Consider the following 23,730-nt stretch of genomic DNA (forward strand, 5'->3'; position numbering starts at 1 on the left):
CTTATGTGAACAGCTAAACACAGATAACTAATAATTATAAAAGCTGTGAGTTTCTAAAATATGTAAATATTCTTCATTAATTTATCATCAGAATTAATAATTAACTAAAAGATAATACCAACTATTAGTGATTTTCAACCAGTGTGCCACAAAAAAATTTAAGACAGCAATACCTGACTATTTGGTCAGAGGCACTGACCTCTTTTACTTAGGTTGTCAAATAAAAAAAATGACAACAGCCAACACAACAATAGTCAAGATCTCATGTGAATCAAAATTACACATATTTTTTTTTTGTCAGGCTGACAAAAAAATATATTTTTAGGTGTGCTGCAGAATTCTAGTAATTAGTTTATGTGTGCCATAAGATGAAACAGTTTGAAACCCTGGATGATGTGGTTCAGTTGGTTGAGCATTGTTTGGTCCACCAAGAGGTGGCTGGTTTGATTCCCTGTCAGGGTACATGTCTTGGTTGTGGACTTGATCCCCAGTAGAGGGTGTGAAAGAGGCAGCTGATTGATGTTTCTCTCATTCCCTCCCCCTTCCTCTCTAAAATCAATACTTTTTTTCTAAAGGTTGAAAATTGCTGATGTGTACATTCAAAAAAAGGGGAGGAGCACTATACTATACATATTTTTTTCCCTAACAGTTTCCATAATTTATTCCTAAAAACTAGAAAAATACATATGGATGTAAGATTCACACATTAACAAGTTATTAGGCCAATAGTGCTACAACTAGACTTCTTAAGACAGGTGAGTTGAAAACTATCAACAGAAGGGCTGGAGCTACCCATTTAAAATCTCAGATTAATATCACTAGCACCTCATGAGGAGGATATTAAATGTCACACAGTTGTAAAAGGAAGAGCTCCATACTATAAATTTTCCTTTTCAATTGTACTAGATGGTTCATTTATACAATTTGCATATAATAACTATAGTACTTTTTCTGAATAAAGAGATCCAATTGTTTCTAAAATTAATAACAAACTTACCAATGTTTTCTTCAGATAGTCTTAGAATCTCCTGGAACTGAGGTTTTACCTAAGCAATCCAAAGAAAAGATCCAAAAAAGTCTCAGGTTCATGGACCAGTCAATGAGTAAATAAATGATATGTTTAATACTACTATATATTTATTTATTTTGCTTTATAGACCATTCATTCAAGTGTTCAGAAATGTAATCATTTTTAACAGGTTTAGGATAAAAGAAGAGTCAAGTTACTAAAAATAATACTTTAAGAGATAAAATATTTATAAAATCAATTCAGGTCAGCAAGTGTTTTCTAAAGAACCTTTAGTTTACTTCACTAAATTAATTTCCAAGATGATTTTAAAATGCTTGAAATTACCACCTCCTAAAACTGAAACTGATGATAGAGGGCTATTTAGGTAGGTATTATATGATCAAAATTATTGAACAAAACATTTGCTCTATTTAGAAAGAATGAAAAGGAAATTGCATTCATTCAGGATATGCAACAAGTAACATATTCATCATGTGATATCCGTTTAAATTAGTCTTTTATTTTATGAGACTGACGTGCTACCTACTGCGCTAACGAGGCACCTTAGTCTTTTATTTTAAATTCCTTAAAATTAAAATAATATGAAATTCAGTAAACATTAAATACTGAATTTCACTTAAATATTTTAAGTTAGAACTAATGATTGTTTCAATATCTTATTATTAACATCATCACAGATTTCAGTTTTCAGGTCACTAAAGTCAACTTCTTACTGGTAAGTGCTAAAGTAGACTCTTACTTGCTTTCATTAAAAAAAAAAAAAAAAAAAAAAAAAAAAAAAAAGTAGCTACTTCTTTTGGAGATGCCAAACAATTTTTGTCACTATTGACAACAGTAAAATCAAATTATATTTTATAATTAGATTCTAGTGAAAAATATAAAATAATTTTGTTTATTCTACAGTAACATCAAGGTCTGGTTTTTCCCTCTTATTGGCAGGTCAAGCATTAATTTACATATTCAGGTTAAACTGAGATGAAGACCCCTGTTTAAAGATTAATCTACAGTTCTATAAATGAAAAGATACTGAAGCAATTTCTTCATTTCACACATGAAAAGACTAAGGCCAGATAAATTATTATAGGTCACAAACATAACAGGGACATAACTCATTTTCTGAATTTTGTCCAGTCAACTATACCAAACTGTTTTTGCTTTAAATGTTTCAGAAACAACAGATTTAATAGGAAATAGCTGCACAAAATTCTTACCTTTTAAATGTCTTGATTAACATTTGATTATAGCTACTACATATTTTTGTTTTTATTAGGTCTCTAAAGAACTTGCTTAACAATATTCCATGAAGACAAGTGGATTAACAGGATTAAAGAAGAAATTGATATCTAAGGACATGGACATTTTAATACTTAAAACTACAAAATAGGAGGGAATAATGGCGGCGGAATAGACAGACGTGTTCCGAGCCTTGTCCCGGAGCAGAAAGAAAGAACAGTTGAGGGTCGCACAAGGAGTGTTTGTTGGCCGGTTGGGAGACAGCTGAATTCCAGAAGGAGGTGGGGGACTGCTGAACGGGGTTCCCCTGACCTGGCAGCACCAACTGCGGCTGGGTCCCCTCCCGGAGCTGCCGGCTTGGACGCGGAGTCTGCGCCATCTTGATCCGGAAAGTGGAGCTTATCTGAAGCCTGAGAATCCACAACTGCGGCACCCCAGGAACAGCTGCGAGCCCCAGAACAACGCTCCCCAACTGGCGCAAGCACACGGGTTCAGAGGAGCTCTACACTCCACCACGGAAAGGTCAGATTTCGCCTGGGATAAGGTGAGGTCTCTGGTCCCGGCGGGAGAGAGGAACGCGCGTTTTGCGGGAGCTGGAGGACCAGGGAAGTCTGTGCCTAGAAAAATCCGTGGCTGTAGGGGCTGGCGTGATCTGTGATTGTGGAAAGGGGTCCTCAGAGCTGCTAAGAGAAGGGCACTCTAAAAAGCAACCCATTTTGATCTGAAGTGCAGGGACACCCTAAGAATTTCAGGCAGTCCAGACTTACGCGCAGCCCCTGCGTTCCCTGGGTGCCTGGGCTTACGCGGAGTCCCGGAGTTCGCACAACTGAGCTTTTTCCTCTTGAAATTCTTGCCTCTGATTACTAAGCCCAATACATAGGATCACCCAGTTGGGGACACCCTGGGAGACTGCAGGGGAAGGTTGTTTTTCTGGAACCTGGGGATCGGAGCTGGGCGTGACCATCAGAGAGTCAGCTCTGAGGCAGACCACTCCCACAGGCCAGTGGCGAGTGCGGGAAAGAAGGCTCTAACACTGCCTAGAGAGGCCATAGATAGACCCGGAAGTTAATCCAGAAACACTGCCACCCAGGGGCTGAATCACAAATTGACTCTTGTGTAATCAAAAATAAAGGAATACGAGAAATTAAGACACACCGCCTGCTTAAAATCAGGACTGGCTTACAACACCGAAGAGCAGTGGATCGCAGGGAACTGCAATACTGTCTGGACTGAGAAACAAGCGTGCCAAACAGAAAAACAGAGGAAGTGAATGACCTTCACTACTTCACATTTTATTTTTACCTTTTATTTTTTTATTTTTTTATTCTTTTTTATTTTCATTTTTTGCATCTTTTAATCAAGAAACTTTTTTTCTCTTTTTTCATCACTTGATTTTACCTTTTTAATTATTACATTTTTATTTTCAATCCGTATTATTACTACTGCTATTTTATCTTTTTTTTTTTTTTTTTTTTTAAGTGTCATTTTATTTTCTCTTCATTTTATTTTGGGATTAGGGTTCTACATTCTATTTCTATCTTTCCTTTAGCATCGTTTTACTCTATCTCAACTCTACCTTTAGGCCATCACTCCCCTCCTAACCTCCCCCTTTTCAGTGTCCTGTTTATCTTACCCTTTTACTGCTTTAGATTCTCCCTATTCTTTCTGTTTACCCCTTGTTAAAATTTCACCCTACTTACATATCTAATCTCCAAGCCCCTGCTCCAAGTCCACATACACCTCTCCCTTCGCTGTCTGAGCTATCCATAAACTTGTCCTTCTCTCTGTCCTTTTGTTGTTGTTTGCTTGAATGTAGATTATATCCAATTTTTATGCTTTTTTGTGAGATTGTTTTGCTTATTCTTCTTTTGATTATTTTTTTGTTTGTTTTGTGCTTCAGCTTTCCCTTGCCTCACTCCATATTAGTTGGTGTTGTAGTTTGTACTAATCCCCAGGCACTTGTTGCTGGCATTTGCTGGGATTAGTGATTGTTCTATTGGAGTTTTATCCCCAATATATATAGTCTGTTCCCCTATCTCTCTTAGTCACTTTCTTGTCTCTCTTACTTTTTTTTTTTTTTTTCTTTTTTTTTCTTCTCTTTACTTTCCCTTTTCCCAATTTCATTTTCACACTCCTTTTTTCTTTTTTTTATTTCTTTCTTTCTTTTTTCCTCTTCTTCTTTCTCTCCTATCACCTAATTTGCCTTTTTCTGGTGGTCACCTTTATTGGAGGTTATTAATATCGTGAATACATTCCTGTTCAGTGCCTTGTGAGTTGTACCTGGTAGTGCTGTATTTTGTGCCTTTAAATCAACCCAGGAGAGAGAGAACTACATAACCAGACACCCAGAGAAGAGAGACCATGGGGAGACAAAGAGGCAGCCCGCATATGAAAGAAAAGCAGGCATCACCAGAAAAGGAAGTAAACGAAATGGAGGCAAGCAACCTTCCAGAAAAAGAATTCAGAGAAATGGTCATAAGGTGGCTGAAAAGAATGGAAGACAAATTCGACAATATGAGCAAGAACCAAGAGGAAATGAAGAAGAACCAAGAAGAAATGAAAAATGACATCGCTGCTGTAAAGAACTCAATAGAAAGCATCAAGAGTAGACTAGAAGAAGCAGAGGACCGCATCAGTGAGCTAGAAGACAAGATGGAAAAAAATACCCAAGAAAAGCAACTTCTAGAAAAAAAAATTAAAAGGCAAGAGGAGAGTCTAAGGGAACTTTGGGACAACACGAAACAAAACAACATCCGCATAATAGGGGTTCCAGAAGGAAAGGAAGCTGAGCAAGGAATAGAAAACCTCTTTGAAGAAATAATGACAGAAAATTTCCCAGATATAGGGAAGAAAAAACACACACAAATCCAAGAAGCTCACAGAGTTCCAAGCAAAATGAACCCCAAAAGACCGACGCCAAGGCACATTATAATTAAATTGGCAAACAACAACGACAAAGTAAGAATCTTAAAAGCAGCAAGAGAGAGACAGAAAGTTACATACAAAGGAACCCCCATCAGACTAGCAACTGATTTCTCAACAGAAACTCATCAGGCCAGAAGGGAATGGAATGAAATATACAAAGTCATGCAAAGGAAGGGGCTGAATCCAAGAATACTGTACCCAGCAAGGCTGTCAATCAAAATTGAAGGTGAAATCAGGAGCTTCACAGACAAAAAAGGACTAAGGGAATTTATTACCACCAAACCAGCAATGCAAGAAATGCTAAAGGGTCTGCTGTAAAAAAAAAGAAATAGGAAGTGAAGAAGTAACACAGGGGTAAAGAATAGGAATGGCGACAAATAAGTACCTATCAATAATAACTTTAAATGTAAATGGATTAAATGCCCCAATCAAAAGACATAGGGTAACGGACTGGATAAGAAAACACGACCCATATATCTGCTGTCTACAAGAAACCCACCTCAGAAAAAAAGACGCACACAGACTGAGGGTGAAGGGATGGAAAAAGGTTTTCCAGGCAAATGGAACTGAAAAAAAAGCTGGGGTAGCAATACTTATTTCTGACAAATTAGATCTCAAACTGAAGGACATAACAAGAGATAAGGAAGGCCATTTCATAATACTAAAGGGAGCAATCCAACAAGAAGAAATAACTCTGGTAAACATATATGCACCCAATACAGGAGCACCCAAATACATAAAAAAACTCCTAGAGGATATCAAGGGAGAGATTGACAGCAATACAATCATAGTAGGAGACTTTAATACCCCACTATCACCATTGGACAAATCCTCTAAACAAAACATCAGCAAAGAAACATCAATCCTAAATGACTCACTAGACCAGATGGAATTAATTGACATCTTCAGAACATTTCACCCCAAAGCCACAGAATATACATTCTTCTCAAGTGCACATGGGTCATTTTCAAAGATAGACCATATGTTGGGACACAGGCAAAGTCTCTTCAAATTCAAGAAGATAGAAATCATATCAAGCATCTTCTCAGACCACAGTGGCATAAAACTGGAAATCAACTACAATAAAAACAACCCAAAGAAATCAAACACATGGAGACTAAACAGCATGCTATTAAACCATGACTGGGTTACCAGAGAGATCAAAGAAGAAATAAAACACATCATGACAACAAATGACAATGAAAACACTACAATCCAAAATCTATGGGACACAGCGAAAGCAGTCTTGAGAGGGAAGTTCATAGCTCTACAAGCCTACTGCAAAAAACAAGAAACAGGGGTAATAAATTACCTAACCCAACAACTCAAAGAGTTAGAAAAAGAGCAACAAGAAAAGCCCAGTGTAAGCAGAAGGAAGGAAATAATAAAGATCAGAGCACAGATAAACGACATAGAGACCAAAGAAACAATTCAAAAGATCAACAAGACCAAGAGCTGGTTCTTTGAAAGGATAAACAAGATTGATGAACCTCTAGCCAGGCTCACCAAGAAGCAAAGAGAGAGGACCCAAATAAACAAGATCAGAAATGAAAGAGGTGAAATAACAACAGATCCCGCTGAAATACAAAGGATTGTTAAAAAATACTATGAACAACTCTATTCCAACAAACTGGACAACCTGGAGGAAATGGACATATTCCTAGAAAAATATAACCTTCCAAAACTCAATCAGGAAGAATCTAAACAGCTCAACATGCCAGTAACTATGGAAGAAATTGAAGCAGTCATCAAAGAGCTTCCGGCAAACAAAAGCCCGGGGCCAGACGGCTTCACAGGAGAGTTCTACCAAACATTCAAGGAAGAACTAAAACCTATCCTCCTCAGACTATTCCAAAAAATTCAAGAGGAAGGAACACTTCCAAGCTCCTTCTATGAAGCCAGCATCACCCTAATACCAAAACCAGATAAAGACAACACAATGAAGGAGAATTACAGGCCAATATCCCTCATGAATGTAGATGCCAAAATCCTCAATAAAATTCTAGCAAATAGGATCCAGCAGTACATCAGAAAGATCATACACCATGACCAAGTAGGATTTATCCCAGGAATGCAAGGATGGTTCAATATCCGCAAATCAATAAATGTGATACATCACATAAACAAATTGAGAGATAAAAATCACATAGTCATATCAATTGATGCAGAAAAAGCATTTGACAAAATCCAACACCCTTTCTTGATAAAAACTCTCAACAAGGTGGGAATAGAAGGATCATACCTCAACATAATAAAAGCTATATATGATAAACCCACAGCTAACATCATACTCAATGGGCAAAAACTAAAACCATTTCCCCTAAGAACAGGAACAAGACAGGGATGCCCACTCTCACCACTCCTGTTTGACATAGTACTGGAAGTATTAGCCACTGCAATTAGACAAGAAGAAGAAATAAAAGGCATCCAAATTGGAAAAGAAGAAGTAAAGCTGTCCTTATTTGCAGATGACATGATATTGTACATAAAAAACCCGAAAGACTCCATAAAAAAACTAACAGACTTAATAAATGAATTCGGCAATGTAGCAGGATACAAAATTAATGCCAAGAAATCTATGGCATTTCTATACACCAACAATGAACTTACAGAAAGAGAGACTAAAAAAGCAATCCCATTTTCCATTGCACCAAAAAAATTAAGATACTTAGGAATAAACCTAACCAAGGAGGTAAAAGACCTATATGCGGAAAACTACAGGACACTGAAAAAAGAGATAGAGGAAGATGTAAACAGATGGAAGAACATACCATGTTCATGGATTGGTAGAATCAACATCATTAAAATGTCCATACTACCCAAAGCAATCTATAGATTCAATGCACTCCCCATTAAAATACCAACGGCGTATTTCACAGACCTAGAAAGAACTCTCCAAAAATTCATCTGGAATAAAAAAAGACCCCGAATAGCCACAGCAATCCTGAGAAAGAAGAATAAAGTAGGAGGGATCTCAATACCAGATTTCAAGCTGTATTACAAAGCCACTGTCCTCAAAACAGCCTGGTACTGGCACAAGAACAGACATATAGATCAATGGAACAGAATAGAGAATCCAGATATCGACCCAAACCAATATGCGCATTTAATATTTGACAAAGGAGGCATGAGCATACAATGGAGTCAAGACAGTCTCTTTAATAAATGGTGTTGGGAAAATTGGACAGATACATGCAAAAAAATGAAACTAGATCACCAACTTACACCATACACAAAAATAAACTCAAAATGGGTACAGGACTTAAATATAAGACGGGAAACCATAAAAATACTAGAGGAATCCACAGGCAGCAAAATCTCAGACATATGCCAAAAGAACTTTTTCAGTGATACTGCCCCTAGGGCAATGGAAGCCAAACAGAAAATAAACAAATGGGACTACATCAAAATAAAAAGCTTTTGCACAGCAAAAGAAACCATCAACAAAACAACAAGAAAGACCACTGTATGGGAGAACATATTTGCAAATGGTATCACTGATAAAGGTTTAATTTCCAACATCTACAGGCAGCTTATACAACTTAATAAAAGGAAGATAAAGGATCCAATAAAAAAATGGGCAACGGACCTAAATAGAATCTTTTCGAAAGAAGACAGAAGGAAGGCCAAGAGACACATGAAAACATGCTCAAAGTCACTAATTATCCGAGAGATGCAAATCAAAACAACAATGCGATACCATCTCACACCTGTCAGAATGGCTATCATCAACAAATCAACAAACGACAAGTGTTGGCGAGGCTGCGGAGAAAAAGGAACCCTCGTGCACTGCTGGTGGGAATGCAGACTGGTGCAGCCACTGTGGAGAACAGTATGGAGTTTCCTCAAAAAACTGAAAATGGAACTCCCATTTGACCCAGTAATCCCACTCCTAGGAATATATCCTAAGAAATCAGAAACACCAATCAGAAAGGATATATGCACCCCTATGTTCATAGCAGCACAATTTACAATAGCTAAGATTTGGAAACAGCCTAGGTGCCCATCAGCAGATGACTGGATCAGAAAACTATGGTACATCTACACAATGGAATACTATGCTGCCGTAAAAAAGAAGGAATTACTACCATTTGTAGGCACTTGGATGGAATTAGAGAACATTATGCTAAGTGAAATAAGCCAGTCAATGAAAGAAAAATACCACATGATCCCACTCATTTGGGGATAATGAAAAACATTATAAACTGATGAACAAAAAAATAGTTACAGAGGCAGTAAAGCATCAAACAGACGGTCAAATTACAGTGGTAAGGTTAGGGAGAGGTGGGGGAAATAAGAGATCAACTGAAGGACTTATATGCATGTATATAAGAGTAAGCAACGGATACAAAACATTGGGGGGTGAGGGCATGTATGGGAGTGGGGTGGGGGTGGGGGGCAATGGTAAGATATGTACACATATAATACCTTAATAAAAATTTGAAAAAAAAAATAAAATAAAATAAAAAAAAAAAAAAAAAAAAAAAAAAAAAAACTACAAAATAACCTGGGTAAGCAAATGTGACAAAAGTTACTTTTGCTAGTGACTGAAAACTGCAGCATTTATCTCAAGTTTCCATGCTAGTCTAAGAGCTGGTATCCACGATGTTTTCTATATAAGGTACTATATAATCACCTGAGGTTTTGACTAAAGTGTACTGAGCAAATAATTGTTTTCAATATCTGTGGTAGATCAGAAGCATATTCAAAGGATTGATACTTTCTATGCTGAAACAGTGAGTAGATATTATATCCAAATCTGGATACAAACTAAGTTTAGGCTAAATCATCTTCTGAAAATCAGATATAAAGATAAGAATATTACCAACTAGAATTTTTTTTTTACTATCATAATTTTCTAAGATATTAAAAGATAATTAGAAAAAAGGAAGGGCTCATGCTCTTATTTACTCTGTTATAGCATTAATTAACACATTACATTTTTATGGATCTTGCATATAAGAAAATATGGAATACAAGTTTTTACCTTAGTGTTTGTAAAAATTTTGCCAAATGTCCGGCAAAGGCGCCAGAAAAATCTGGAGAATTCATGGACACAGGCAGTTGAAGTAACATTAATTTTGCCAACTATTTCTATAAGTTGTGGCAACCTGAATATGAAAGGAAAGAAAAATAGGCAGGGGATACATATAAATTACTGTTTCCTTGCCAATTTCTGAAACAATGCAATCTTACAACCTCTTCTGTTTTGGTTTTCATAGACAGTAAAGTTGGAACACAAAGGAGTTATTTGAGACCCTATGAAAAGGTCTTAAGTTTTCATTCTACTCTATAAACTTCTTAAAATAAATTTTAACTGCTTATCATAAAATATATGGAACTCTGGTAGAATTCTGAATATGGAGTAAGTGAGACTCGAATCAATGAATTTTGATGCTTCACACAAGAAGTTCGCTACTGTGGCATCCATTTTAGCCTCAAAAATGAGAAGTCTGGATGTAGTTTAAAATCCATCATCACCATTAAACAAGGCAGAAGATAGATTCTTTTGACATAACACAGCAGCACTATCTTTGTAGATAAATCACTACACATCCAGTGGTGTAAATCTCCTCTCCTAAACAAGTTTACCAGAGATGCTGCCAAGTTAGATTTTGTTCTATTTTTTTTATATTTTGTTATATCTTCTATAACAAAAGGGCCAAGTTAAATATAGTGACCTATCTTCCAATCAACTGAATGAGTTTGAACCAAATGATTTTGAAGGTGGGAACTTACAATTGATTGACAACCCACAGTAAACTCTCCCAGCCTGTTGTACCCTCGTGTTCCAGCTGGTAATCATAAAGTTGTAGTAGCACTGCCAATTGCTCACGACTTCCAATAATAGTAGACACGTCTTGAAGGGGTGACATAGGCCGGGGGAACCGTGTCACTATAAATAATAAAAGCAAAATACGTCATGTGGAAAATGGCAGTTTGGGAAGTTAGCTATTCTGTCAAAAGGAAAATAAAGTTCTACCTCCTAATTTTATTTGGCTTATTATAAACTTTACTGAGATAAATTAATCAAATAATTTTTAGAAAAAAATTTTAGTCACATTTTTTAATCTCACTGTTAAGACTTTATGAAACTAAATAATTATAAATGAATATTGTAATGAATTAGTTTGCTAATGAGTAAAATTTCACTTTAGGTTAAATTAAAATTGGACCAGTGATAAGATCTTAGCTAAATAGGGATTTAAATTTGGTATAAAAAATAGAAATACTGCCCTACCTAGTTTGGCTCAGTGGATAGAGCGTTGGCTTGTGGACTGAAGGGTCCTGGGTTTGATTTTGGCCAAGGGCACATGCCTGGGTTGCAGGCTCAATCCCCAGTGGGGGACATGCTGGAGGCAGCCAATCAATGACTTTCTCTCATCATTGATGTTTCTCTCTCTCTCCCTCTCCCTTCCTCTCTGAAATCAATAAAAAAATAGAAATACTTATAATTCCACCAGATTGTTTATGTCAATGGAACAGTAAATATGTTAAAATGTTTCCCTTGGGGAGTAATAAATTAATAGGTTAATAGCAGGGAAAAAATTGTTTAATACCAGAGAATAATATAAAATACATTAAAGCTTCAGCTGAACAGATTTCCTAAGTATTTAATCTCTATTACTAAATGCTTTATTCAAAAAAATTTCAATATTTGATAAACATTAAGTTAATATAAAGTACTAAAACCGTAACCAGTAAAATAAAGCATAATGTACTATAAATATTATAACTAGGGTCTTATGTATATACTTTTAAAATTATGTAAGTAAAACATGAATATACACTAGTCTAATTTTAAAGTTTGGACTTATGGGTTGATCCTATAGATCATAAATAGATGCCAGGTTATTAAGAAAACACTTCCTGAATGGTTGTTTAGTGAATAACGCATGCCAACAGCTCATTAACTGTTGGTCAGAAAGTCCTAATGGCCCAACAACTCCTGCACAGAGGCTGACACCCAATAAAGATACAAATAAGGGTGCAGCATTTCCTCAAAACATACCAATGGTTCATGATAATTATTAAAATTAAGAAAACATGAAATACACTTAATTTTTAAGATGTTCAAAGGCAATAGTAAGATATTATTATCTGTCTATGGTGTACAAGGTTTCAAACAATACATTAAGTACAGATAAAGTTTATCCCTTGCTAGCTGAACTCTCCCATTTGCTATCGTAATACACAAACAAATAATTTGAGTAACATGGTATTCCTCACTATGAGGTCTCTGCTTTAATTTTCAGGACCTCAACCCAGGAATCAATTAGATTTGGATGCTGAGTAATATTTGTACTTCATATTTCTACATCATGTCAAAGGACATCTGATATAATTTCAAACTATTGGTTACAATCTGCTATAATACAATGGAATGTTATTCCTTAAAAAAGTGACAAATTATTGGAAAATAATGGAACAATGAAAAGTAAAACAGATATGTCAAGACTTACTGTAAGGAGAAAGAAAAAGAGGAAATTAAAAAGACAGGAAAGTCCCTAAGCAGATGAACTGCCTTACTGAGTGAGAGGCAGAACCTGAAAAGGCCAGCTGTGAGTGGCTTATGAAGACTAGTCTTAAAAGTCTGAATTTTCATTCTCCGCAATAATATCACTTAAAAATATTTAAGTCTACTCTATTCCTTCTCAATTTTCCAAGTAAAATAGACATTCAAACAGCATACACTATTTTTATGGTGTGTTTTCTGTATCCTTGGACACACTTCTTTATATCTGTAAGATTATAGGTAACCCACACTTTGTTTTTAATCTGAAAAGTTCAATTCTAAAAAAATTTAAGTGTCTGTTGCTGTTCTCAATGTTACATTCTTTTGTCTATCAGAAGGCAGTAAGAGACACTGATAATTTCACAAATCTGAAAAAGCTGAGAAGGCTCTCATAAATAATAATAGCTTGTCTATAACCATTTATCCTGGGAGATAGGTGCAGTGGGGTCACCTAGTGCCATTGATCAAAGGTCACTTATTCATTAACTGGACACAGATAAGAAAATACTGACTTTTGCTATCAATTTCACATATTTCTGAAAACAGATCATATTCCTTCTTTGGGGGAAAAAAAGAGAGAATTCTGCTGCATATGCTTACATTCTTTGCAAGGACATAGTACAAAAGAGTAACATATTTACCTTTCCCTAAGTAAGATGAAACAGCTGGGGAAGAAAAAAGATAAAGTGGAAATCAAAAGCTTCATAAACTGGCACTCAAACATAAACTGGCAGTATTAAGTAGATCTTTTTATTTTATTTTATTTTATTTTATTTTATTTTTTTTATAGATTTTATTGATTTTTTACAGAGAGAGGAAGGGAGAGGGAGAGAGAGTTAGAAACATCGATGAGAGAGAAACATTGATCAGCTGCCTCCTGCACACCCCCTACTGGGTGTGTGCCCGCAACCAAGGTACATGCCCTTGACCAGAATCGAACCTGGGACCCTTGAGTCCGCAGGCCGACGCTCTATCCACTGAGCCAAACCGGTTTCGGCTAGATCTTTTTATTGATTCAGCTCTATTAATAAAAGAAAATACTTATTTCAGTCACCAAAAAAAGGTTATAAAAAGATTACAGATTACGAATAGAAAGTATAACATAATACCATGAAGCTTATCCATAAAAGATGAAGAAATATGACCGCAAATTCAACACAGACTTATAATACATTTTAGTAAGTATTGTGCCATATAAAGTGATTTTTAAAATTTTAATCAAAAGCAATTCTTTGGGGAGTGAAGCTACTAATACCCTGCATCTCCCTTCCACAATTTCGGTTCAGTACCTTCTATCTGTGGCACTTCACCATGAAGCTTGGCTTTGCTGGAGAAAGGGGCATTCTGCAGCACGAATGCAAAGAGAGATGGGATCAAGGACTGCAAGGCAGAAAGATACATGTGGAGCTTATGTTCATCCAGCCCATGTTCTCCTTCCTGAAACATAAGGAGGTGAAAGCACATTTTAGTCTTTTGAAATTACGTATTTATGATGCTTTCCTTTCTGTGGCAAATAATAAAACATTTAAGGACCTGTATACTAAACTCACAGCATAACATCTAATGGAGAGGTCCACTAATCATAATTTCTCTAAGTATGTGAAAGTATGAAAAAACATAGAAGTAACAGAATCTTTTACATGGAAAACTTTAGGGTGAACATTAATCATTTCTATTAGTATGGATCTTCTCTTATAGGTTTTTTTTTTTTAAAAGAGGGTCTTATTTTTAAAAATTTTATTAAGTCTGTATAAAGAAATTAAAGTGAGCCACAGGAATCACCTTCAATGCTCAATGGCTAAACCTACATCAGTGCTTGCTACTTTCCCTCTCCAACTTCCTATACAGATTTGGTGACATCTGTATTTGACAGCATTGAAAACATTTTAAAACAAGTGAACACACAGAAGACATTTCAAAAAGAAAAAAAGAGATAACAGAAAGAAAAAAAGAGTAAGGAGGTTCAGTATATAACATATAACCAAATATTTCATCCTAGTTGTTTACTTATAGTTTTGTTTAATATCCAGAATTTATAGAAAAAAATTTGATTTTAAATTATAGGTACATTTATATATTCACCTACAAAGCAGTTATAATGCTTTATGTAAGAGCCTTTATAGTTCCTTTAAAATTTGGGGGTAGAAAGGGCAAGAGTTGGAAGTCAAAGATGGCTATAAGATCCTTGTTCTGTCATTTTACAGCTGTGTAACACAAGTTACTTAAACACCTAGTCTCCTCACAAAAACCAAAATACAATTCAAAGGGTTATAGGAATGAAATAATATCCTATATAATAAAGAGCTAATATGCAAATGGTCGTTGTGCCTTCGTACCAGGGCCAGGGGACCTGAGGCTGGACCAGGGGACCTGAGACTGCGCCCCCACCCTGTGGGGCTTGACGGGGGTGGGGCCGGCCGGGTCTGGGTCTCATGCGATTTCAAGGTGTGCGTGGGTGGACGGGGACTTGACTCTGGGTCCCAGAGCATGCCCCAGACTCTGACAGGAGGGAAATTTTCATATACATTTTACTAATTTTCTTTCATCTCTGACACTTCTATTGTAGAGAAAGGGCAAATAGGGATATTAAAATATTTCCTCTAATTAATTCCCTTTTAATGTGCATGAATTTCGTGCACTGGGCCACTAGTATTGTATATATAAAGTATATAACTTAATGGCATATGTTAGGCATTAAAGAAATGCTCGTTTTTTTTTTTTTCTAGACTCCAAAATAAACTTTTAGTACAAAAAATAGATCAAAGAGTTTCTATTGTTTCAACTTTTCAATTCTTTTACTTGGAAAGAATGAAAAGTTCATTTTAAAAGGCGAGAAAATGAACAACTGCAGTGAAATAAACACAATTAAAGCATTTTGCCATTGTGTGAAGAAGAAAGCTCCGGAGACTCATATTTTAGTTATCTCTGCATTTTGGGACTGGACTTGATCCTTTAAAATATTTTAAGTCTTCAGAAAAGAATAGGAAGAGCCAGCTTTCTGAATAATGTATTAGCAAACTCAGATCATGTCCTTTCTCCTCTAGCTTTAGCAGAGCAGAACTTCCTCAAATCTCCCCTGGCTCCAGTCCAACAGAATCTTTAACTGGTAATTTATTAGAATGTTCAGCTAAGTGGTACTTTCTATCTTTGCTTCCCAATATTATGTTAAGATGCTTTAGAACATACCTTTTAAATTTCTATAAACTACATAAACAAAGAGAATGTTTACCCTGAGAAGTTTTTCAATCTTGCTCAGCAATGTAGGTATAAGATGAGACTGTAAATTTCCAAGTTCTGTAGTCCAGGCAGCATAAGCTGGTAAAAATACTTGATGTGTTGCACTAACTACTCTTTCTGAGGGATCACTCAAGGCTGACAGCAACAATTCAAAACCCTGCCAAAACAACAACAAAAAGCAAAAAGCAGGCAAAATGTAGATTTTTAAAAAAGAATAAACTTAAAAAAATAACTCAATAAAAAGTAGTAAGTACACATTGAAATACATTTAGAGAACATTTGAAGAAAGAAAGCCATCCATAACCCCACCCTTCCCATTTTCTTTAAAGAAAATGCCATGTATAAATTGAGGAGAGCGGTGGTAAAAATGCATGCTTATTGCCAGTTTCCTGTATAAAAGAATCACAGCATTCTTTCTTCTGAATTGCAGAACTGAAACCAGGCAGCCAACCCGACTGGTTAAAGTGGACATAATTGCCCTCCCTACTATAGATTATAGAGTATCTGAATCAGATTTGAAATATTATCTGGAATTTTAAAATAAAGTAAATGGGGTTCAATCTGAAAAACACACCTGTTGATATTTGTCTGGATCATCAATGTATCCCATAATGATACCGAGGCTTTTGATCACAGCTTCCCTTACCAAATCTGCCTTATCTTCCATTAACATTTGTTGCAACATTGAAAGAACCAAGGAGCTACGAATTTCTTTCTGAAAATAAAAAGAGGTTTTTGCTATTTACTTACACCAGCAGCAGAAAAATATGGAAAATGACAGATATCCACATATTCAAAATGCGAATTAAATATATATTAACATTTTCCTATGTTTGTTTCAAGTCTTCATTTTCGAAGAGATAGAACATTATGAGTAGAGCTAAAGTATCACTCTCCTCTACCCTCTCCCACCTTCTTCTAGCCTCTCGCTCTAAAGGTAGCAGCATCTATCCTGAATTCAGTATTAATCATCTCCCAGCATATTTTATATCTTTGCTAAATAGTGCAAACCCTTAGAGCACATTGTAGCAGGCATTTCTGCAAATCACCAAAGTCAACACTCTGCTGTAAATGGACAATGAGTCTTCCATCACTACCGATTCAACTCAGAGAAAAGTGTTGAAAGTTATAACAGGAAGGTTACAAAAATCACTCTGGCAATCAAAGCATTAGCCTGGCGTAGGGAATGTGGAAACATTATAAAATCCTAGTGTTCCTATTTTTTAAAGAACTGAGAAAAAAATTCAAACAGGATAGTAAAATATGAGAGTAAACTGGAAAAGTTCTTTAACAAGAATTGCATTGCTATTCTCAGATGCTACTATTTAATATAATGCCAACCAGTGCTGTATCTTAATTTCACATAATTTTTTCCTCACAGTTAAAGAATGTTAATTGTTTAGCCTAATTAATGGCTGAAGCTAGAATGAAGTTATCACTATACAAAGTCTTGGCTTTCCTTCCCTTTTTTGTACCATTATAGTAACTTGATTGATTTATAACAATTCTTTAAACCTAAACTTGTTTAGGTTCTTTTTACATATAATGGTTAGAATAAAATAAAAATAAAAGATGTAACCATTTTCATAAATTTATAGTGTGATTTGGTATGCAAAGTCTGACATTTTTAAATGACTTAGTTTTTGTTTTGACTTTTTAGAAACAAAAATATATGTAATTTTAGCAAATTTTAGTCACATTTAGGTTGGTGAATATGCCTTCAGGTATTTACAGCCTTGTTTATCTGTTAGGTTAAAAATTGTCCCCACCCCCAATATTAGTCTAAATATTGGTTTAAAAATTAGCTTCTTATTTAGTACTACAGGCCCGGTGCATGAAATTCGTGCACGGGGGGTGGGGGGATGGGGGGTGTCTCGAGGCCCAGCCTGCACCCTCTCCAATCTGGGACCCCTCAAGGGATGTCTGACTGCCCATTTAGGCCCGATCCCAGTGGGATTGGGCCTAAACGGGCAGTCGGATATCCCTCTCACAATCAGGACTGCTGGCTCCCAACTGCTTGCCTGCTTGCCTTCCTGATTGCCCCTAACCGCTTCTGCCTGCCAGCCTGATCACCCCCTAACCACTCCCCTGCCAGCCTGATTGATGCCTAACTGCTCCCCTGCCAGCCTGTTTGCCCCTAACTGCCTTCCCCTGCAGGCCTGGTCACCCCTAACTGCCCTCCCCTGCAGGCCTGGTCACCACTAACTGCCCTCCCCTGCAGGCCTGGGTCCCCCACAACTGCCCTTCCCTGCAGACCCAGTCACCCCCAACTTCCCTCCTCTGCCAGCTGGGTCACCCCTAACTGCCCTCCCCAGCAGGCTTGATTGCCCCCAACTGCCCTCCCTTGCAGGCCTGGTTCCTCCCAACTGCCCTCCCCTGCTGGCCATCTTGTATCCACCTGGGGGCAGGATCTTTGACCTCATGGGGGCAGCCATCTTGTGTGTTGGAGTGATGGTCAATCCACATATTACTCTTTTATTAGAAAGGATAGAGGCCTGGTACATGGATGGGGCCGGCTGGTTTGCCCTGAAGGGTGTCCCAGATCAGGGTGGGGGTTCCCTTGGGGTGTGGGGCAGCCTGGGTGAGGGGCCTGTGGTGGTTTGCAGGCTGACCATGCCCCCCGGTGACCCAAATAGAGGCCCTGGGATCTGGGATTTATTTATCTTCTACAATTGAAACTTTGTAGCCTGGAGCGGAGCCAAGCCTTCTGCTTGCTCCATGGCCGCAGCCATTTCTGTTGGGATTTATGTATCTTCTAAAATTGAAACTTTGTAGCCTCAAGCGGAGGCCAAAGCAGGCCAGGGCTGCAGAAGCTTGGCTTCATCCATCGCCACGGGCAACCCTAGCCTCCTGCTCACTCCAGCTCCATGGCTGCCGCCATTTCTGTTTGGGTTTATGTATCTTCTATCATTGAAACTTTGTAGCATTGAGTGGAGGCCTGGGCCGGCAAGGGCAGGTGGAAAGCTTGGCTTCCTCCATTGCCAGGGAAACCCAAGCCGCCCTCCTGCTCTCTGTGGCTGCAGCCATCTTGGTTGGGTTTATTTGCATATTCGCTCCTGATTGGCTGGTGGGCGTGGCTTGTGGGTGTAGCGGAGTGATGGTTAATTTGCATATTACTCTTTTATTAGATAGGATCAGCATGGGCAATGGAACAGAGCGTATGTGCTTCACACTGATCTAGGCTGAGGTCAACTGTGGCAGTTAGTTTCAGGATGCCCCAGGGAACTCACAGGACAAGTCAGGAGGTGTTACTGACCACACTGAGATTTTACATGACCAGTTACAGTGTGATATGAGGGCCAGTGCAGATCCATGGAGGAAACTTAAGTCTATTATTAATACTGCTTAGCATTCTAATATTAGGAGCAGTGTGGAACAGCTTCCTTATCCTTTGCAAGCATGTGATGTTCACCTTTATCTTGAAACTATAAATAATAGGATGCTCAAACTCACTCAAGTATATCTATCTATATGACTTATTACAAAAATGTAACTGTTTTTTCCTATAAGATAAACATTAAAAAATTTTCATTATGCCTAGTTCCTGGTGAATATATGGGAAAATAACTCCAAGGTACTGTTGATAGGAGTATAAATCTATGCTATCTTGCTTGGGGTCAATTTAACACTGTCAAAATAAAAAATGCAAATGCTGAAAGCAGCAAGATGTAGAGGTATTAACAGTATGAGAAATTTTTAAAATGCACAGATACCCAAGCAAAAACCTGTAAATAGAGTTTACTATTGGGGATATAGAACACTGTATATTATATAATTAATTTTGGATAAGAAAACTTTAAAGAATATAAAAATTATAAAGCTGGTGTAAGCATAAATTTTTATTTTCTGTAAGTAATAATTATAAAGTTTTAACACTAGATAGATATCTCTGGAAAAGATGACTAGGGGCCAGAGGAGGGAATCTTTTATTTTCATTTTATTTTTTCTGTACTGCATAACAATTTATTTTTAACAACAACAAAAATATATTGTTACTGAGTGACACTATGGACTACTCTTTTTTCTTTCCATTTTTTTCTGAATAAAAAAACATTACATTTTACTTTTTAGAAAACAATTGTTTGACTATTGGTTTCTCACTCTTCACTAAAGGATATGTTAACAGTAAGTGCAGAGTTATCACTATACAAATTCTTTCCTTCCATAAATAGCTCATCATTGTATAATTCCACTTTTGTACCCTTTTTAAAGAACAAGTTTCAAAAAGGACCCTTTAAGACAGGAGTCTTGGCTTTGGGGACCATAAGGCCTCTATTGCAACTACTCAACTCTGCTGTTGTAGGGTGAAAGCAGACACAGACAATCCATAAACATATGGGTGTGGCTGTGTTCCAATAAAACTATTTATAAAAACAGGCTGTGGACTAGATTCGTGTCCTGGCTGTAGTTTGTCAACCTCTGCTTTAAATTATGATTGTGTAATTTAAAATAATTGAGATGTCACCTCATTCTTCTTCTACTCCTAAGCCATGGGAAGATACCTAAAAGTGGTTCTCATTCTTTGTGGTGGCAGACTCCTTTAATCATTTAAAAATAAATGAGCATATCAAACAGAATTGTTTGGGTAAGTAATACCTATTGATATTTATCATCTTAGAAATTAAAACTAAGAAATTTAAAAATATGTATCAATTTATTTAAAAATAAACTCATTAGGTTAACATGAATAATATTTTAATGAAAATAACTTCATAAAACAAAGAAATGAACAACAAGAATGGTGTTGTTTTACATTTTATTGCAAAATCTTTTTAATGTCTGACTTAAAAGAATATATGTAGATTTTTTTATCTGCTCTGAATTCAATTGTTGTGATATGTTGTTTTGGTCGAAGTATTTAAAAAAACATGGCCTCACACAGACATGCAATTAAAAAAGGGAGGAGTATTTTAATAGCTTTTCTGATAAGAATATATATTTTACTTTGATTGTATACTCAAATTGGACAAGTGGTAATTTCTTAAAAGTTAGTTGCAATGTGGAATCTGAAACCATGATATGGTTCATTGCTAATAAGCTCTTTAAAGTATGATACATTAGATTCCATTGGACTATCTTGAACTTTCCTTCTAATTATTACCCATGCACGAATTTGAGTATTTTACATGGGTCATTTGAGAAATATTGGATTGCAGAGTTATGCAGATGTTCTTCAATATTGACACATTTTATTATAATATTAAAAAATCACATTTGTTAGTATCACCAATGATCTCAGAAAAGTGTTAACATACTTAGAAACTATCATAGTGGCAGATAGTTTTCCAAAATTCTTGTTCTCACTTAAAAGTTACAATTTTATCACTGGCAATAAATGCCGTCTACTTGTTTTCCTTCAAGTGACAGGCTCTTTTTCATGAAAATGCTTGACAAGTACCAAAATCTGAATAACCATAAATTGTTTGTCAATCAGTGGTCTGTCAAGTTAAATCAGTAGCCCATGAAAAAAAGTAGCTAGTTCAGCTCAGAATTCAAACTACTTTGAGTGCTTTTCATAAAATAGCCATTAAATTTTATGCAGCAAAAAGGCTCAATATCAGTATTTCCTATTTCATCAGAAAGAATATTAAAAACAGACATACACAAGAGAAAAGATTTAGGAGAATTAATAATTTAACTGATTTATCAAACTTATTTAAGTGAAATTGACATTTTCTATAAGTGCATGGTGGTGAGGAATACAATCATTACCAGTATATTTGGGTGTCACTGCCTTAATTAGTGTTAATGCACTGGCATTGTTTCCCATTACAACTTTTGCACCAACCGTGTAAATGTCAACATAGAGAACAAGACAAAACATGTTTTAATATTATTACAAAAATAATTTTCTCTTGATGGACCTCTCTGAAAGAATGTCAAGTGACCTCTCAGAGTCCTCAGACCTGCTGATACAATTGAATTTATTTACACTCATGCAAAATCAATGGCTAATGTGCCTGTCTGCAATGCCATATTATATCAATGTAACCCTTTTCTTTTTGATTCATCTTTTTCTTTTATTAGGACAGCATGCCCAAGGAGAATTTGGATTAAAATGTATAAGACACTTGCAAAAAGGTTTCTCTATTATTTAAAAGGAAAAAAAGTTTGTAAGAAAAAAATGACAATTCTTACTGGAAGGTAAGGTGCCAAAGCTCCACAGGATTCTGCCACAAGCAGTCGTCTTTCTGGGTATTTGTGATTAATCTAGAGTAAAAAGCACATCAAGCATAAACAACGTACTCTCCCTTCCTCCAACAGAGCATTATTTTCCACCACAAATCCTGTTAAAAATACAATAAAACTTTTCTTTTCCACTCTGGGAATCCCTGTGTATACCTGGATCAGGAATAAGGGAATCAGGGAAAGACTAAAAAACGAGGTCACAGGGGTTATCTGTTAAAGAAAAAACGATAAAGCAAAGGTGAAAATTTGGCAAGGTGTCTATTGTGGGCTTGCCAAAGACTAGGCTTTCCTTAGGATGGTGGGGACAACTTTCTCCTTCCCTACAAACATTAGTATATTTGGAAAACCCAGCTTCTAAATATTACAGATACTAGAGGCCCAGTGCACAGATTCATGCACCAGTGGGGTCCCTTGGCCTGGCATGCACCCTCTCACAATCCGGGACCCCTTGGGTGATGTTGGGACTGCCCATTTTGGCCCGATCCCTGCAGGCCAGGCTGAGGGACTCCACTGGTGCATGAATCCGTGCACTGAGCCTCTAGTATGCACGTAAGATCATTGGTTAATCTCTTCTCGCCCTCCCCTCTCCTCCTTTCCCTCTGAGATTCATCAGTCTGTTCCATGTTTCCATGCCTGTGCATTGAGCGTCTATCCCCTGGTGGTCAGTCTGTTTCATAGTTACTGGTCGAACAGTCACTTAAGCTTTTATATATATAGATGGTTTATGACAGAAATGACTCATCAGTCCTCTTTTGTAGCTAAGGGATTAGAAAATAAGTTAATAAATTATTTAACCAGAGCTCTAGATTAGTGATGATATTTTGTTTTCAAAGTAAGCAGACTTCAATCCATTTATGTTTGCATAAGCACAATGAAGGGGTTTTGTTTGTTATTGTGATGACTACACTGAACCAAAACAAAAAGTAACCAAAAAAAAAGGACACATACTGGGTTTTGTTCCCATATGTCTTCTTCATTGAATATAAATTTTTCTTTGACTGGAAAAGAAGTATATCTGCTCTCATAGTCCCATATGAAAAGGTGAAATAATTCATTAAAGTATTAGATGCCTAAAATTAAGAAAAGAAATTATATAGCAATCTATTGGGCAACAAAGTGGAGGTAGGCAGCTAGATAGATCCCTGATATCCATGTTTATTCAGGTTACAGAAGAGGTGGTGGTAGAGATGTTTATAACTGACATTTCTGAATTAAATTCAGAAATAGTAACCTCAAAGTAGAATGGTTTGAATGTCCAAGTGTGTTCTACATAAATTTTCATTTGTTTTTCTTTAGTCTAGCTCAGTGAGTCTCAAAATTAAATGTACATACAAAAATCAAATGTATTAGCAATGAATAAACAGAAAATAAAATTTTAAAAATTCTATTTATAGTAATATCAAAAAGAAAACACTTAGGTATAAATTAAACAAAAAAGTACATAAATGATATTCTGAAAACTACAAAACATTGTTGAAAAGAATTTAAAGACCTAAATAAATGGAAATACATCTTAAATTGATGGATTGGAACGCTTACTATTGTTAGGATGGCAATAATCTCCAAATTGATCTACAGATTTAATGGAATCCTTATGAAA

The 23,730-nt window shown here is 36.4% G+C and overlaps 1 protein-coding gene across 3 annotated transcripts in view; it reads right to left on the reverse strand.

Annotated features, from left to right (window-relative positions):
- RELCH (RAB11 binding and LisH domain, coiled-coil and HEAT repeat containing) overlaps nucleotides 1-23,730 on the reverse strand; it is a 117,279-nt gene that overhangs the window by 29,943 nt on the left and 63,606 nt on the right. For all 3 annotated transcript variants that reach the window (XM_080684455.1, XM_080684454.1, XM_080684456.1), the window contains 7 exons: nucleotides 22,080-22,151; nucleotides 16,516-16,656; nucleotides 15,934-16,098; nucleotides 13,994-14,141; nucleotides 10,928-11,084; nucleotides 10,176-10,299; nucleotides 998-1,046 (listed from right to left, as the gene is read on the reverse strand). In XM_080684455.1, coding sequence (XP_080540581.1) covers nucleotides 998-1,046; nucleotides 10,176-10,299; nucleotides 10,928-11,084; nucleotides 13,994-14,141; nucleotides 15,934-16,098; nucleotides 16,516-16,656; nucleotides 22,080-22,151 — 856 coding nt within the window. The remainder of the gene's footprint in view (nucleotides 1-997; nucleotides 1,047-10,175; nucleotides 10,300-10,927; nucleotides 11,085-13,993; nucleotides 14,142-15,933; nucleotides 16,099-16,515; nucleotides 16,657-22,079; nucleotides 22,152-23,730) is intronic.

The sequence above is a fragment of the Plecotus auritus genome (genome assembly GCF_963455305.1).
Source record: "Plecotus auritus genome assembly, chromosome: 8".
Classification (NCBI taxonomy): Eukaryota; Metazoa; Chordata; class Mammalia; order Chiroptera; family Vespertilionidae; genus Plecotus; species Plecotus auritus.